At 40.1% G+C, this 15,583-nt stretch overlaps 1 protein-coding gene across 1 annotated transcript; it reads right to left on the bottom strand.

Annotated features, from left to right (window-relative positions):
• Positions 1–4,378: 4,378 nt before the first annotated feature.
• LOC128531943 (centrosomal protein of 41 kDa-like) lies at positions 4,379–15,294 on the bottom strand. The gene is made up of 11 exons (XM_053506137.1): positions 15,226–15,294; positions 12,087–12,150; positions 11,941–11,988; positions 10,129–10,190; positions 9,978–10,044; positions 9,391–9,529; positions 8,868–9,037; positions 7,126–7,193; positions 5,982–6,096; positions 5,668–5,883; positions 4,379–5,533 (listed from the first exon to the last, which is right to left on the bottom strand). Exons 1-11 carry the CDS (start codon positions 15,256–15,258, stop codon positions 5,418–5,420), a joined length of 1,098 nt encoding a protein of 365 aa, XP_053362112.1. The 5' UTR covers positions 15,259–15,294; the 3' UTR covers positions 4,379–5,417.
• Between the last annotated feature and the right edge of the window lie 289 nt (positions 15,295–15,583).

Here is a 15,583-nt window from a genome sequence, read left to right as displayed (position 1 = left end):
AAAAGTTTAACTAAAATTTATGTTAACAGATTATAAACTGGTATAACACAAAATATTTCAGATACATAATCAGGATTCATTAAAGGACACATAACATATAAATAGAAGACATATAACAGAATATGTTACTTGTGCTAGATTTACTGGATTATAATTACTTAATTGGTTATGATGATGATATTAAATTATTTTTAGATAATTATTTGAAGCATTTAATTAATTTGAACATCAGTGATTTTTAATGGGTCATTTTTTTAATTTTGGAAAAAAAACTGAATTATTTTAATAAATAATAAATAATTGTAATCAATTTTATAAAAGGTATTACCTAAATAAAATAGTTTATAATAATAATAATAATAATAATAATAATAATAATGTGTTGTAACCACAAGGTGTAGCCATAAGATGTCAGTTATTAAACAAGGTTGTACTTTCTTTCATGCTGTAATTATATGAAGTATTTATTCTAATTCCTGTAAACCAGAGTAAGGAAAGTGCTGCATGTCTGATCCAGAGGATTATTATATAGGATTATTATATAGGATTATTATCCAGAGGATAAGTCTGAGGATAACACAGACTTACATGAGAAATATAAAGCATTAATAAAAGACACTGTGTGAGGTCACATGTTACAGCCTCTCCAATTAACAACAGCCCAATTAGTTTATTACTTCAGCACAAGGCGAATAAAACAATAATAATCATTTGAATTAATTAAATAATGAATGAATTAATAATAATCCCGACCTTGGCGTCGCCGACACTCCACTTCGACATCTTTACTAGAATTATTACGTCTCACCCCGAAATCTCTGGAGCTTCCCGCGCGGAGCAGAAGGCGGCGGTGCCGAGTCAAGCCGCGCGTCGGAACCCTGATAGTGACGTCACAGGTGACGCCATCCGTTACCTGCCCAATCAGCATCCTGTGCGTCTACAGTCGCGCGCGACTCTTCTTATTTATGAATAGAGCCTTAAAGCGAGCGACAGAGAGAGAGAGAGAGAGAGAGTGTGTGTGAGAGAGAGAGAGAGAGTTTATAACCTGAACTACTGTCAGTGGTGGCAATACTTCTTTCGTTCTCACTCCTTTTTTAAGGTGCTATTGCTCTTATTTTTTTATTACACTTTACTGTACATTATATATATATATATATATATATATATATATATATATATATATTATGTACAGTAAAGCCTTATTTTCAAGTCCAGACTTCAAAAAAACTATATTTTCATGAAACTTCATTGCACTTTATTGCACTCACATGGAGATTTGTGTAGCAAACAGATCCTAACATCACAATTAATGTGGACATGCAGCTGCAAGCATACAGTATATTACATCCATTCAAGATTTATATATATGATTTTAAATATTTAATTAATTAATTGTGATGTTAGGATCTGTTTGCTTCACAAATCTCCATGTGAGTGCAATGTGCAATGAAGTGCAATGAAGGTTCATGAAAATATATATTTTTTGAAGCCTGGACTTGAAAATAAGGCTTTACTTGCTCAACACTAATCTGTAAAACAGCCGGCACTTTATATAACAAATGATTAAGCAGGCATAGTTTAAAAAAATATTAGAAATAGAAATGATTAATATATATTAATCATTTCTATTTCTCTCTCTATATATAAATTTCATATATATATATATATATATATATGTATGTATGTATACAGTAAATATATATATATATATATATATATATATATATATATATACTGTAAATATATTTATATTTGTTTAATATATATAAATATTTGTAAATATATTTATATTTGATTATATTTGTAATAAATCCTCTCTGCAGTCAATCCTCTCGACAGTATATGCTGTATAGTAATAATAGTAATAAGGCCAAAGGAGTATAAAATTGTGTATATTCGCGTGTAAATGTTGACCGGAGGTCCTACAATGGTTGTAAAATTAGGAATAAATACAATGGTCACCACTGGTCTCCACCGTCCCTACTTGGACTACAAAGGTTTTCAGATGGATGGACATATACAGTTTATATATAAAATATTAAGAGGAAAGTGGATAGAAGATGAATAAAAGAATATTCTCCCCATATTCTTGTAAACTGGGAAAAATAAACAACAAGAGACAAGATATACAGCTCTGGAAAAAAAATAATAAGAGGCCACTTTAGCTTAATCAGTTTCTTATTTTATTTATTTATTTTTTTATTTAAATTGTATTGGTGAGTTGAACAGTATTTCATCAACAGACGTTTTCTGGAGTAAATTGAAGAAATTTTGTTTATTTATTTGGCCAGTGGTTGGCTTTTGCACAGGTAGCTCTGTCACAGGGGCGTGTCACAGGCATTCCTCCCCTAATGTAACAGTAGGCAGCGTCATCATCCACTCGTATGTCATACTATGAGCGTGTCACAGGCCGAATGTAACAGCTGGGAACGTCGTCTATGGCAGCAACAGGTATGTCAGGCCGAGCTCAGGCCGAACTACTGAAACTCCAGATCAGACTGCAGAGCGTCTACAGCGACAGCTCATATGACAGGCAGAAGTAGGGGGTGCCGAAACATTGGAGCAGCAGCGAGTTGATTGTTTACTCATTCGCAGATAATGGTAGCATACAGGCATCAGGAACTGCCAGAGACGCAGCTAAACCTCTAGTGCAATACTAATACTATTATAAAAAACCCTTTTAGTTCTGTTGAGTATCTGCCTGTCAAATACTTGATAAGTATAGAGAAACTCAATACCCCTATATATTATAATACATGTTTATGTTATGTACACTTTATGTAAGTCTTTCAAAATGGTTTATAATAACTTTAGAGCGGACCAGCGAGAATGAAAGGAAAGGTGTACAGGACAGTGGTGAGACCAGCGATGCTCTACAGCTTAGAGACAGTGGCACTGAAGAAAAGACAGGAAGCAGAGTTGGAGGTAGCAGACCTGAAGATGTTGAGGTTCTCTTTGGGAGTGACAAGGATGGATAGGATCAAGAATGAGTTCATCAGAGGGACAACTCATGTTAGATGTTTTGGAGATAAAGTCAGAGAGGCCAGATTGAGGTGGTTTGGACATGTTCAGAGGAGAGATTGTGAATATATTAGTAGAAGGATGCTGAGGTTTGAACTGCCAGGCAGGAGGTCTAGAGGAAGACCAAAGAGGAGATTTATGGATGCAGTGAGAGAGGACATGAAGTTAGTTAGTGTGAAAGAAGAGGATGAGGAGGATAGGGTTAGATGGAGGCAGATGATTCGCTGTGGCGACCCCTGAAAGGAAACAGCCGAAAGACAAAGAAGAAGAAGAAGAAGAACTTTATAGAGGACCCTTACTAAATGCGCTATCGATCTACATTTCTATCGAACATGCAAAATTTCCCATCAGTCATTGCGCCTCCCTGGAGCATGAAAAAAATATGGAGCTCAAAGGCAGATTTATATTAGTTATTATATTATTCAAAATCTATTTAATTAATAAATCTTTATTATTATATAGACTAGTAATCTGTAAAGAAAAATAAATTAACAAACTGCACAGTAATAATTTCTCCGTACATCTTGTCCCAGGTGTAATCAAATAATTTATTCACAAGCTATCTTCTTTGTCTTTCGGGTAATCCATTTCAGGGGTCGCCACAGCGAATCATCTGCCTCCATCTAACCTCTGCTCCCTGTATCCTCACCGTTCCTCTTGGATTCCTCTCATTCACACACGTATTCCGTCTTACTGCGGCTAACCTTCATTCCTCTGCTTTCCAGAGCATACCTCCACCCCTCCAAATTTTCCTCCACCTGTTCCCTGCTCTCGCTACAAAGCACAATGTCATCTGTAAACATCATAGTCCATGGAGACTCCTGTCTAACCTCATCTGTCATCCTGTCCATGACTACAGCAAACAAAAAGGGGCTTAGAGCCGATCCTTGATGCAGACCCACCTCCACCTTGAACTCTTCTGTCACACCTACAGCACATCTCACCACAGTCTTACAGCTCTCATACATGTCCTGCACCACTCTAACATACTTCTCTGCCACTCCAGACTTCCTCATACAACACCACAGCTCCTCTCTTGGCACCCTGTCGTACACTTTCTATAAATCTACAAAGACACAATGCAACTCTTTATTACCCTACTTTTATTACCTTATTCACAAGCTATGCATATTTAAATTGCATCCGATTTGTGTTTTAAAAAAATATTCAATATTTCCAATCATTTTATCCAAGGGGCTTACATTACCATTTCGTCATCTCGGAATATGGGCCGTTCTGTAGTGTAACTCTGTGTAACGCTTTTAGAAGACCTGAAATACATTTTCAACCAGCTCTCAGACTAAATCCTCCGTGTTGGAAAGTTAGATAAAACCTCAAAAGTTATTTGTTTCAACTTATAACATTTATTAGAGCAACATATCAGTTATAATATACACTTTTAAGAACATTTAAGAAGAGTTCGACAACTGTGTGGAGCAGGGCGTGTCTTGCAATCCAAACATGGTTGCTTTCTCTTTTCATCGAGTCATGATTGAGTTAAGAATTCTCTCGTAAACACTTCTTTGTCCATTTTTTAAAAAGAAAAACCAGCAGTAAGCCAAAAGAGTCGACTCTCGAATCAAAAGACTCGACTCACTAAAACGACAGTACGGCAAAACGTGTGGACGTATGGGTCTGTGGTGGTCTCACACACTCACACACACTCATACACCATGCAGTGGCGAGAGGATGGATGGAAAAACACTGAAGACTGATTTAATTTCACTCGTTTGAATAAAAGTTACGTTCACATTATTACAATTATTAATTCGGATTTGCGCGTCGTGACGGTGCGTGTTCATGACGACACGTGATGAGGTCAGCGAGAGCTCTACACACACACACACAGGCAAAAACTGACAGGCGTTCCGATTCTCATTCAAGTCACGTGAGCGCGTATCGAAAATTCGCCCACTCACAAAAGTTAGTACACCCCTCTAATTTTAGCAAACGGTTCAGTATATCTTCTCAAAGGACGGTAGGACAGTAAATCTGTACTGCTGTACAAGCTGCACACTGACGTCTCTAAAGTAGATCCAGTGTTTATTTCTATAGTATTGTCCCTTGAGAACATATAATAAAGTAGTTGCTGCAATATAAAAGGTGTACTTACTTTTGTGAGATACTTTAAATCCCATCTAGGACCACATATGAAAGCGACTCTGATCTAGTCAGATTTGTGCATTCAGACCACCCTAAAAATTCATAACGAGTTTAAAACATAGTTTTCTTCACGTGGTGTTTGTTATGTCTCACGAGCTGTGAAGGTCTGATTTAAAGCTTTCACTGTGTGATGACTGACACTGTGTGTCTACTGCTAGGCTACGTTAAGGCCAGCGCTGTGTACATGATGGTGCATGATGATATCGAGGATAAGAACGATGATGATGATGCTATTATTTCCAGGGCCGACTGCTCTGTGACCGGGTGCTCCCCGAGCCGAGTCGGCTGCTCCGGGCGCTGGAGACTTTGGAGTTAGCGCTGCTGGTGGACATCCTGCTGCTCAGACGACCTAGAGCGAGACAGGACACACACACACACACGCACAGACACACAGTGTTAATTAGCTAAATGTAAATATTAATCAGCAAGTGCTTTTGGATTTTTATTTTTTGTTTTGGTACAACTCTGAACTGGACGACTCACTGCTGGTGTCGCTGGGAATCAGGACCTCGTCCAGGTAGTGCTGGATCTTGTTGAGGTCCTCGAAGGCGAAACGCCATTTGTTTTCCGCTGGCTCCGGCGTCCGATAGAGCGCGGCGAGCTTTCGACCCGAGGGTCCCGTCGGAGACGTGAGACAAGCGGTGGGAAAAGAGCCGGTGGTCATTCCTTCTGGGAACTTCTGCGCGATCACCTTCAAGCCTTTGAGATGAGGAGGAGATAAAATACATGTTCTTTATCTTTGCTTCAGATATATAAAATAAAAATTCAACACACACACACACTGTACAAGGACTCACCTCCGGAGAGCATGAAGAGGTTCTCGAAGCCCCTCTCGCACATGGTCGTGGCCGCCTGGCTCGCTATCCTCTCGTCCTCGTCATACAGGATGATGATCTTCCCCTGAACGTTTCTCTGATCGAGCGGTTCAAGAAGTTTAAAATATAAAAATGCTCATCTCAGGTTTTGTCTGTACATTGGGTCAGAACTCGCTCTTTCAATAATAAACCCGTCATTGTCTGTCTGTCTGTCTGTCTGTCTGTCCAGACGGATTTTGTCACAGCATCACACAAAACTGGACAGAATTTAATTAAACTTTTGCAGTCCTGAGGTATTTGTCTCAGGTTTAACCTGCGCCATAAATTAAATAAAAGTGTTAAGTAGAAGTGAAACTATAAGCAGTTTTGTGCCGGTTTATAAACCACAAGTTTCGACACTGCGTAAGCGTCAAACTGTGGGCGTGTCTTAAATTGACCGCTGGACAGAATTTAGTAAAACTTTTGTACTTAGTACTTAGATATCAGCCTTGGTACTACAGTATCAGATATGCAGCCTCTATTTAACCTGCACCGTAAGTGAAATCAAAATGTTGAGTAAAAAATTTAAAAATGTCGATGTTATGAACAGTTATGTGCGGGATTTAATAATTTACTTTAAAATAATCTACTAATGCGCTACTGTCTCAATGTAAACAAACACCTGCACCAATAGATATTAAATAGAAAAAATAAAGTGAATATTTTTACTGGGATTAGTTTCATATTTTCACTTTGGCTAAAATAACAGCGCTGAAAAAGTGAATTTTATCTACTTTTTTCCATTTCTCATCTGTGATTCACTCTCCGATTACCGAACAGGGAGTGTATTTGTCTGAGCACCAAAGAAGGACAACTTAGTGTAAACAAGGCGTAAGATACTCAACCTTACAGAATGGGATTTCTTTGTATTAATAAGTTAGACAGAGAGTTCTGCTGTACAGAGAGACACACAGACATGGACGTGGGCTTCAACCTCAAATAATAATAATAATAATAATAATAATATCACTGATTACATTAAAGCTCAGCAGATTATTATTAGCTTTAACCTTTTAACTGTTTTTTAAATGACTTTGAGAATATAAACTAGTGCTGGACCTGAGACCAGGCTGAGGGTGAAGGATACATAATCGAGGACTTCCTTGGTGTAAGGATTCATCGTCCTGGAGAGCGTCGCGATGGGATAACTGTGTGCTGTGAATGTGGAGAGAGAGAGAGAGAGAGAGAGAGAGAGAGATCAGCGTGTTTGTAGGAAATCAGAATTTCAAAAACAAGGACGCCGACTGGGGGTGGTCATGTTTGTCCACAATATAGACTGACTGTCCGAAAAAAAAGTCACCACCTGAATTAAAAGGATAATATTAAGGATTCTTCCATTGGATAATTACTGAAGTTATTAATACAGTTAAGCTGCAACACGTTATTTAACCCTTACTGATGCCGGAGCTTCTCATTCCTTACACAGTCAAGACAGATCCTGTGGACGTGGCAAAGATGTTACTCTCTTACAGAAGCGTTACATTATTTTCCTGCTTCAAGCAAAGAAAACCACTAAGGATACAGTAAAACTACTAAAATTGTATTAAGAACTGAAAAACTCGTGATTAGAACCTGGAAGGATCGCACTGACCCGTCATCCTAAACAACATGGACAGGTTTAATAGTGAAAGTAGGAGCATTTCCACACTCACACACTCACAGTGCCAAGAGAACTCAACGGACTGGGACTAATCAGCTGTGTAGCTTTAAGAAAACCACTTACATTTACATTCGGCAGACGCTCTTATCCAGAGCTCTTATCCATTTTTCTTTTTCTTTTTTATATCATTACACATCTGAGCAGTTGAGGGTTAAGGGCCGCGCTCAAGGGCCCAACAGTGGCAACTTGGTGGATGTGGGGTTTGAACCTGGGATCTTCCGAACCGTAGTCCAATACCTTAACCACTGAGCTACCCCCTGGCCCCCAGGGAATATCACTGTACAAGCCTCTGGAGACAGTGTTATGATCCGGGGTTGATCAGTTACTCAGGTTTAGACTCAGTAACGTTATGGGGCAATAAAATGAAGTCAGCTGATCACCTGAATGTACTGAATTACATCAGATTATAACATCTATAGGGGTTTAATTCTTCCATGATGGCTCTGCCTTATTCCAGGACTCATCAGGCTCAAATAGTGAAAAAGTGTTTCAGGGAGCATCAGACGTCATTTTCACACACGGATCGTCCAGCACAGAGTCCAGACCTTAACCTCACTGAGAGTCTTTGTGATGTGCTGGAGATAACTTTAGGCAGCGGTCAGATCTCTCACATCATCAATATCAAGATCACGGAGAGAAAATTAATGCGACTCTGGATTGAAATAAATGTAGTGACGTTGCACAGCCTTATCAAAAACGAAGCCGCAGACGTAAATAAAGCAAAACAGATAACAGATAGATGAGATAAAGAAAAGAATGAAAGAAGAAAGAAAGAACAAAGAAAGACTACACAGAAAGCAAGGAAGAACAAAAGATTGAGAGTGATTAGAAAAGATTAGGGAAAATGAAAGACTGAGAAAGAATGAGAGACAGAAAGAAAGGAAAGAAGAATAAAAAAAGAGCAAAATAAAGAGATAAAGAAACAGTAGGAAAGAAATAAATAAGAAAAAGATAGAATACAAATAAAAACTAAAAAGAACAAAACAAAGAAAAAACAAAGGAATAGCAAGGGTAAGAGAAAAAAAAGCCAAACAAAGATAGAGACAGAAAGACACAAAAAAAGGATGAAAAAGTGAACACGGAAAGAGCAGAAGAACAAAAGACGACAATCAATAAATATTTAACGAGAGAGAGAGAGAGAGAGAGAGAGCGGTTGTGCGTGTGCTCACCGCTGATGATGTGGCACTGCTCGTACAGCTCTCGGTCTCGGACGTCGAGCAGCAGGTAGGGGCAGTCCGGGTACGGGCGCTGGGCAGCACACGGGACGCTCGGAGGGGGCGGGGTCACGCTCCTCACCACCTCCTTATCCAGATCCAGCTCTCCTACACCACTGATCACACTGAGGGCACAAACACACACACTCAGGGACGGGGGGGCAAGGGGTGGCTTGGGGGTCTAATTACACTGGGGTCAGGTGGAGCAGAACTGAGGGGTCCTGGGAACAGTGCTGTATCTCAGGGGGCTTCGTATGGATGTACAAAGGAGGCTGGGGATAACGTTACACTCTGTGTGTGTGTGTGTGTGTGTGTGTGTGTGTGTGTGTGTGCATGCTGTTTAAGTGTCTTTTTTCTATTCTTATGACAAAAACAATGAATGAAACCATTACACTTCTGTAAAAACAATAAAATTATGATACGCTGTGTGTGTTCTTGTGTTGCTGTGTATACATCATGATAAATACTTTTGCGTTACCTTTGAAGTGTGGATCTGGGGGAAAACGCTGCGTCGCTCGGCTCGTTGCCGTCAGCCAGCGTGAGAGGTCGAGGGCTGGAGCGGGTCGAACCGTCGGTGTGGTCTGGCAGACGATCTCCTCCTGCTGACTCGGAAACATCTTAAACACATCGACACACGAAAAAAGATCAAAAAGAGGAGATGAAAAAGTCTTGTAGATAAAAAGGAAAGTTTAATTGCATGATGAGGTCATACATTTATATTTGCAGTAATTAAAGCACAGAATCACAACAAACTTGTAAACGTTAGTGTAGACATTTGAGTGACATCATACTCATGTTTCTAAAAGACAAACAGTGCAACACACACAGTCCTGACTGGAGAGGAAACAAAAAACTCCTGAAGATACCAAGACACTTATTTGCAAAACACTGAAACTGGAGACTCCTTCCATACATGTTCAGTAAACATTTCTTTACAGAAAACTTCATTCCCTCAATTACTTTTGCATGTTTGCATGAATACAGTATAGTCCTGTGATCTGAAGCTGCGCTCCCTCCTGACCAATAAGACCAATGCGTAATAACCATTAGGAAATAACAGACTACCTTGGAGGGTAGGCACGTCGTCCATCATGCTCTCGTTCAGGTCCGACACCGAGGCCACCTGGAGCACCTGAGGAGAGAGAACAATCCTCAATCGCTGACGTGACCGAAAAAAATTAATCACACACAATACTGCATATTAAATAAAACTCACCATCTGAGCGAACGTCGAGACTTTGAGTCTCTTAAAGACCTCGTCTTTTTTATATCTGTAATCTGAAACACAACACATTCAACATTAAAGAGCTGAATTATTATTATTATTATTATTGTTATTATTATTAAATATCTATTTTGATTTTATCTTCAGTTCGCACCCGGATCCTGACCATCTCCGTTTTTCCCCTCATCCTCATCACTGAGCACGTCGCACAGATTAAACCCTCTCTCCATCCCGCACCCGCTTCACTCCACCTCACTAAATCTCCGCCGTGAATCCGCCGCCCTTTAATACTGACAAGTTCGACCTCATCGTCTCCTGAGCTGAACACACACACACACACACACACACACACGAGTGACACCGTCACGCCCGGATACACTCGCTAAAACCCCAGACAGAGGGATTACTGTAATCTACAGGACAATTGGTCGCTTCTGCTCCTTTACTGGGTTAAACTGGGGAGTCGCTTATGTGGGAGAAATCTGAGAGGAAATAAAAGACAAAGAAAAACCCTAATGTTTCAGACAAAGCGTCCATTCTGTCAGGAAGACTCGGTTATCTGGACGGGAAATATCACCGGGGCAGAGTTTCTCTCATTAGCATGGCTTAAAAGGTGGAGAGAGAGAGAGAGAGAGAGAGAGAGAGAGAGAGAGAGAGAGAGAGAAAAGCTCTTGCCTACATACTGTACACTCAGTGAACAACCTGATAACTGGAATACAGACAAAAAAAACTACAAATGTAAAGAAAGTCTTACGTTCTTTAGTTATGCAGTGCAGCTACAGTGCTACAAATGCTGCTAACAATTAATTGACCCGTCCATGTACATTTAGCTTTTGCACAGATGACATCACTGCAGTTTTGTTTCATTAAGTTCGCAGTTTTGCTGCAAATTTTAAACAAATTCGACAACAAACAGATCATCGAGTGATGCTCGAGTGAACCAGTTCTTATTTATAGTTGTATAACACCTAAAAAATCCTTTAAATAAACTAAATCTAAGAAATAAACCGTCTCTGTACTGACTTCTGCAACTTTTCTTGGGTCTGTAATTTTGTCTAAATGCCGTGTGGTTCACTGTGATGTGCCCGTTGTCGCTGTAGCTCTGCCTTCTGACCTCCTAATGCACTACGATGCACTACTAATGCACGCGGTTTATGCTAGAACAGAACAAGAATTGTTAACTTAGACATCTCCTGTTATGTCCTGTTGTCGACACTCTTGGCTTGCTCCTCAGGGACAATCTGATCACTTTTCTATTTCGTGGGACTGTGACGTTGCATTGTCGTTAAACAGATCAATCTCCTGCACTGCTGCAGCTTTTTTTCCTCCACGGAGGCCGTTGTTGCAGTACAGTTATCAAAGAACAGTCACTACACTTAACACAAAATAAAAGAAAATGCTTTAGCCGCAAACACACACAGTCATAATGTTATTATAAACAGTACACGCGTGTGAATGTTGACTATACGAGTATACAAGTATGCGTGTGAATGTTGACGAGACCGAGTATAGGAGATGATTACCCATAATCCCACAGCATGTGCGCGAGAGAGAAGAACCATTGGCTAAGTTGTGATTATGTGACACTCGGGAGACAAAGCGTATACGTACTATAGTACTCGTATATCAAGACCTCAATCGTTTATCAAGTTTTTTAATTTATTTTGCTCATCTTGCAAAACGCTTACAGACCGAGTTACTCACAATCAAAGGTTCCACTGTACTTCAGAGTGATCAGCAGGGGTTAGACACTGAAAATAATCACTGTTTTATTTTATGTCTGTGACTTAAACCGAGACTTACTTTTCCTGATCTCCTCCAGGCGCTCCATGTACTTCGTCAGGCTTAAACCTGCAAAACACACATAATGGATTTCCTCAAAACATCTTTAACACACACCACGTTTGATCAAATCCCTTTCAGAGGGTTCAGAAACAAACAGACGTTACCTGTATCGAGTCTTGTTTTAACATGTTGGTATTTGGGGTTCGAGGGGATTCTCTTCTTCAGGTACTGAAATAAACATAAACAGTAGAAAGAACGAACATTAAGAACTCAGGTGAGTAAAACGACTCTACACAAACCTCTGTGGCTCCTAAATGTTCGATTCAATATTAATTAGATTTTATTTGTATAGCACATTTAACAATGGTCATTGACGTAATCCATCTTTACAGACTCAACAGAAAATGATAGAAATGTGTATGAAATGTGAGAAGATCTGAATGAATCAAAATGATCAGATGATGAGACTCAACAGGGATCCAGTCCTCATTCGGGGGATAGCGGACAGCAGGGATTCATCTGCAGTCATGTCTGATAAAACACCCAGGTGTTTAATGAGGTTTTAGATTAGAGGTGAACTTCAAAGGAATTACTGAATAATAAGCAAAGGATGGCTTTTGGGTCTAAGATGTGCAGGTGCTTCTACAATGTGGAAGTTTTAGTTCTTGTTAAAGGTCCTATATTTCTTTACCAATTTAACACACAGCTCAGAGCTCCCCCAAAGTGTGTGTGTGTATGTTAATGCTCCAGCTAAAATAGTCCTCGGATAATATTAGAGATGGAGAAAAGGATAGTGCTGAACCGTCAACTTTGTGGAAGAAATGTGGTTGAAAAAGTAAAAAACAACAGTAGAAATCAGAGCCATGTTTCAGTATGTTGGGGAGGATAAAGATTGGACTTTAGAGGGATGGAAAAAGGTCATGTGACCTAATGAGCGATGGGCGTGTGAGGGTCAGAAGGGAAGCGCATAAAGCGATGCTGCCATCATGCATAGTGTCCACTGTACAAGCCTCTGGAGACAGTGTTATGATTTGGGGTTGATCAGTTACTCAGGTCTAGACGTTATGGGGCAATAAAATGAGGTCAGCTGACGACCTGAATGTACTGAATCACCAGGTTATCACATTGTGATGGTGGTCCTGCAGCCAGCACCTCTCATTATGTTTATGCTCCTTGCTTGACTGGGGAAACGAGACCCAAAAAAAAATTGCTTCACATTCTAGAGTCAGCTCCACTGCTCGTTTAAGAGGGCCATTTGGTCGCTTTTGCATTTCTAGAGTCCGACCGTGCCGGAAACTCTAGTCCACGGGGTATGTCGCAGAGGAAGGGCCGACGTCATGCTTCGACCGCATCCTTGAGTTTCTCACCTTCAGTCTCAGTTACCAGCAGTCATCATGAGTATGTGAGAGTGTAAACAGAGTGAGAAATCATTTCCGTAATCAATGCTAAAGGTGACTGAATTTTTGCCTGTATTTAAGGTTTTAAAAAAAAGTTGCAGTTCCCCTATAATCCTGCAGGTGGTGCCCTCTTAAGGTATTCACCCATTGCCAGGCAGAACAGCATCCTGTGTGGAAGGCGCAAATTATTTTGTGTTTCTAGTTTTGTATTTTGTATAAAGTTTTAAAATGATAAGAGAGTCTAAAAATATAAAATAAAATAAACTCCATTTATTTTACTTCTATTCCAAATGAAGCATTTCAGTGTCTATGTAAATAAGCTACCCCTGAGCCACGCCCATCCAGAGAACAGCAGGCGTGACCAGTGAACTGGGACAGGGGCTCTTCTTATATGAGGTCACATTAGGGTAAAACAGGACAAAAAGCAGGGATTTTTTTTTTTTGGTCACGTTTTTCATTTGTTTGTACACACACTCTCACACCCACACACACTGGAGACCCATCTGAATGTCTAACAGGTCAAATTTAAAACACATGACATATTACTAAATACTCCAACTCTTTAAAGGGAAAAAAGATAATCATATTAATGAATTCATCTTTTATACTGTTTATCCTGTACAGGGCCGCATGAAGCCTAGAGCCCATCCCAGGAAACTTCAGGCACAAGCTGGGGCAAAAAAAATCGTTTCAGTTAGAAATTGTGATTCTTTTGTGTGATGATTCACGGATCACCACACTGACTCCAAAATTTATTAAAAATATATACGTTTACGTTGATAACAGAGATGAACAGGTGGTGCACTCTGAACTATTTATACATTTTCATCCCGTGTGGAAGGAGTGAATTATTTGCTAAGTTTGTTTAGAAATAAAAACTATGATGGATGACAGGGAGACGCGCTGCTCAGTAACAATGTAGCTTTTTGCTTAAATTATTTTGAAGTAAAATGTTAAACTTTTGTATTTGAAGTTATTGTGTAGTGTTTAAATGCTGCACTCGGTTTTTAAGTTGGAAAAATTATGTCATAAGGAGCGAGCTACATTTAATTACTCATTAAATTTTGTAAAAGGTTTAAAACTGTAATAAAATTGTGGGCAAATTTAATATTGAATCAGGATATTTATAAAATCGTGATACTTAGAGAATTGGAATTTTAATCGAATTAGCACCGAGGTATCGTGATAATAATATCAGAAGGTGACAGGTGATTCCCTACTGTACAGATCCATCCCAGGTCTCTCACACACACACACACACACACACACACACACACACTACGGTCAATTTGGGAACACCAATTAACCCCATACTCTCCATGTCTTTGGGCTGTGGGAGGAAACCGGAGTACCCAGAGGAAACCCAGTAGGAGAACATGCAAACCCCATGCACACACACAGACCCCAAGGCGGGAATCGAACCCGGACCCTGGAGGTGCAAAGACACGTGTATGGTGATAATCTGAAACGAAGTCTGAACCGAAATACTTCTTTAGGCATGCCTTGATGTTTTAATAAAGCATTGTTTAGTGTTTCATCGCTGTTCAGACTCAATGAGAGTCAGGCTGCAGGAGGAACAGGGTGAGATTTCACATCCTCCCTGCACGTGATCAGACCCCCATCATAGTGCACTACCTAGTGAACAGGGTGCGGTTTGACACAAGGCCGGATCCTGACAGCTTCTCTGTAGTATTATTAGAGTCATGTACAGCATGCGCGGTGCATTATGGGTGATGCCTAATGTATATTAAATATTTCTTCTAATCCCTGTAAACCTGCTTCAGGAAAGTGATGCCATGTCTGATCCAGGTCTCAAACAACACCTGCCTGATTAGCTCGGAATTGTATGTCTTCGACACGACGCGGAAAAAAGACCAACAACAACAATATTAATAACAAATCCAACCTCTGCGTCGCCCATACTCCGCTTCGCCGACATCTTTACAGCGGACGCGGCGTATCTTAGCCGGCCCGAGCTAGCTTACAAACTCAAACAGGACCACAGCGTCTGGCTGAAACAACGCCGCTTGTCATTGGTCCGTGCTCTCGGGGATGACCAATCAGCGACGCCGTTGGTACGACGCCGTAATTTAACCTCCGCTGCAGCTAACGTTTGCTGCAGTTGCTAAGCGACGGTTGCCTAGAAACGACGGCGCCACTAAAAGAGCGTGCAACACGATCCTCCCACGGAGATTACTGCCACGTTGGGTTGCCAGGTCTTTACAATATCATTTAAGGACTGTTTTTTTGTGCCCTCTGTTTCG

Source organism: Clarias gariepinus, chromosome 10 (assembly GCF_024256425.1).
Source record: "Clarias gariepinus isolate MV-2021 ecotype Netherlands chromosome 10, CGAR_prim_01v2, whole genome shotgun sequence".
NCBI lineage: Eukaryota > Metazoa > Chordata > Actinopteri > Siluriformes > Clariidae > Clarias > Clarias gariepinus.
The sequence above is the reverse complement of the archived record's forward strand: the minus strand, read 5'-3'. Positions and strand labels throughout refer to the sequence as shown.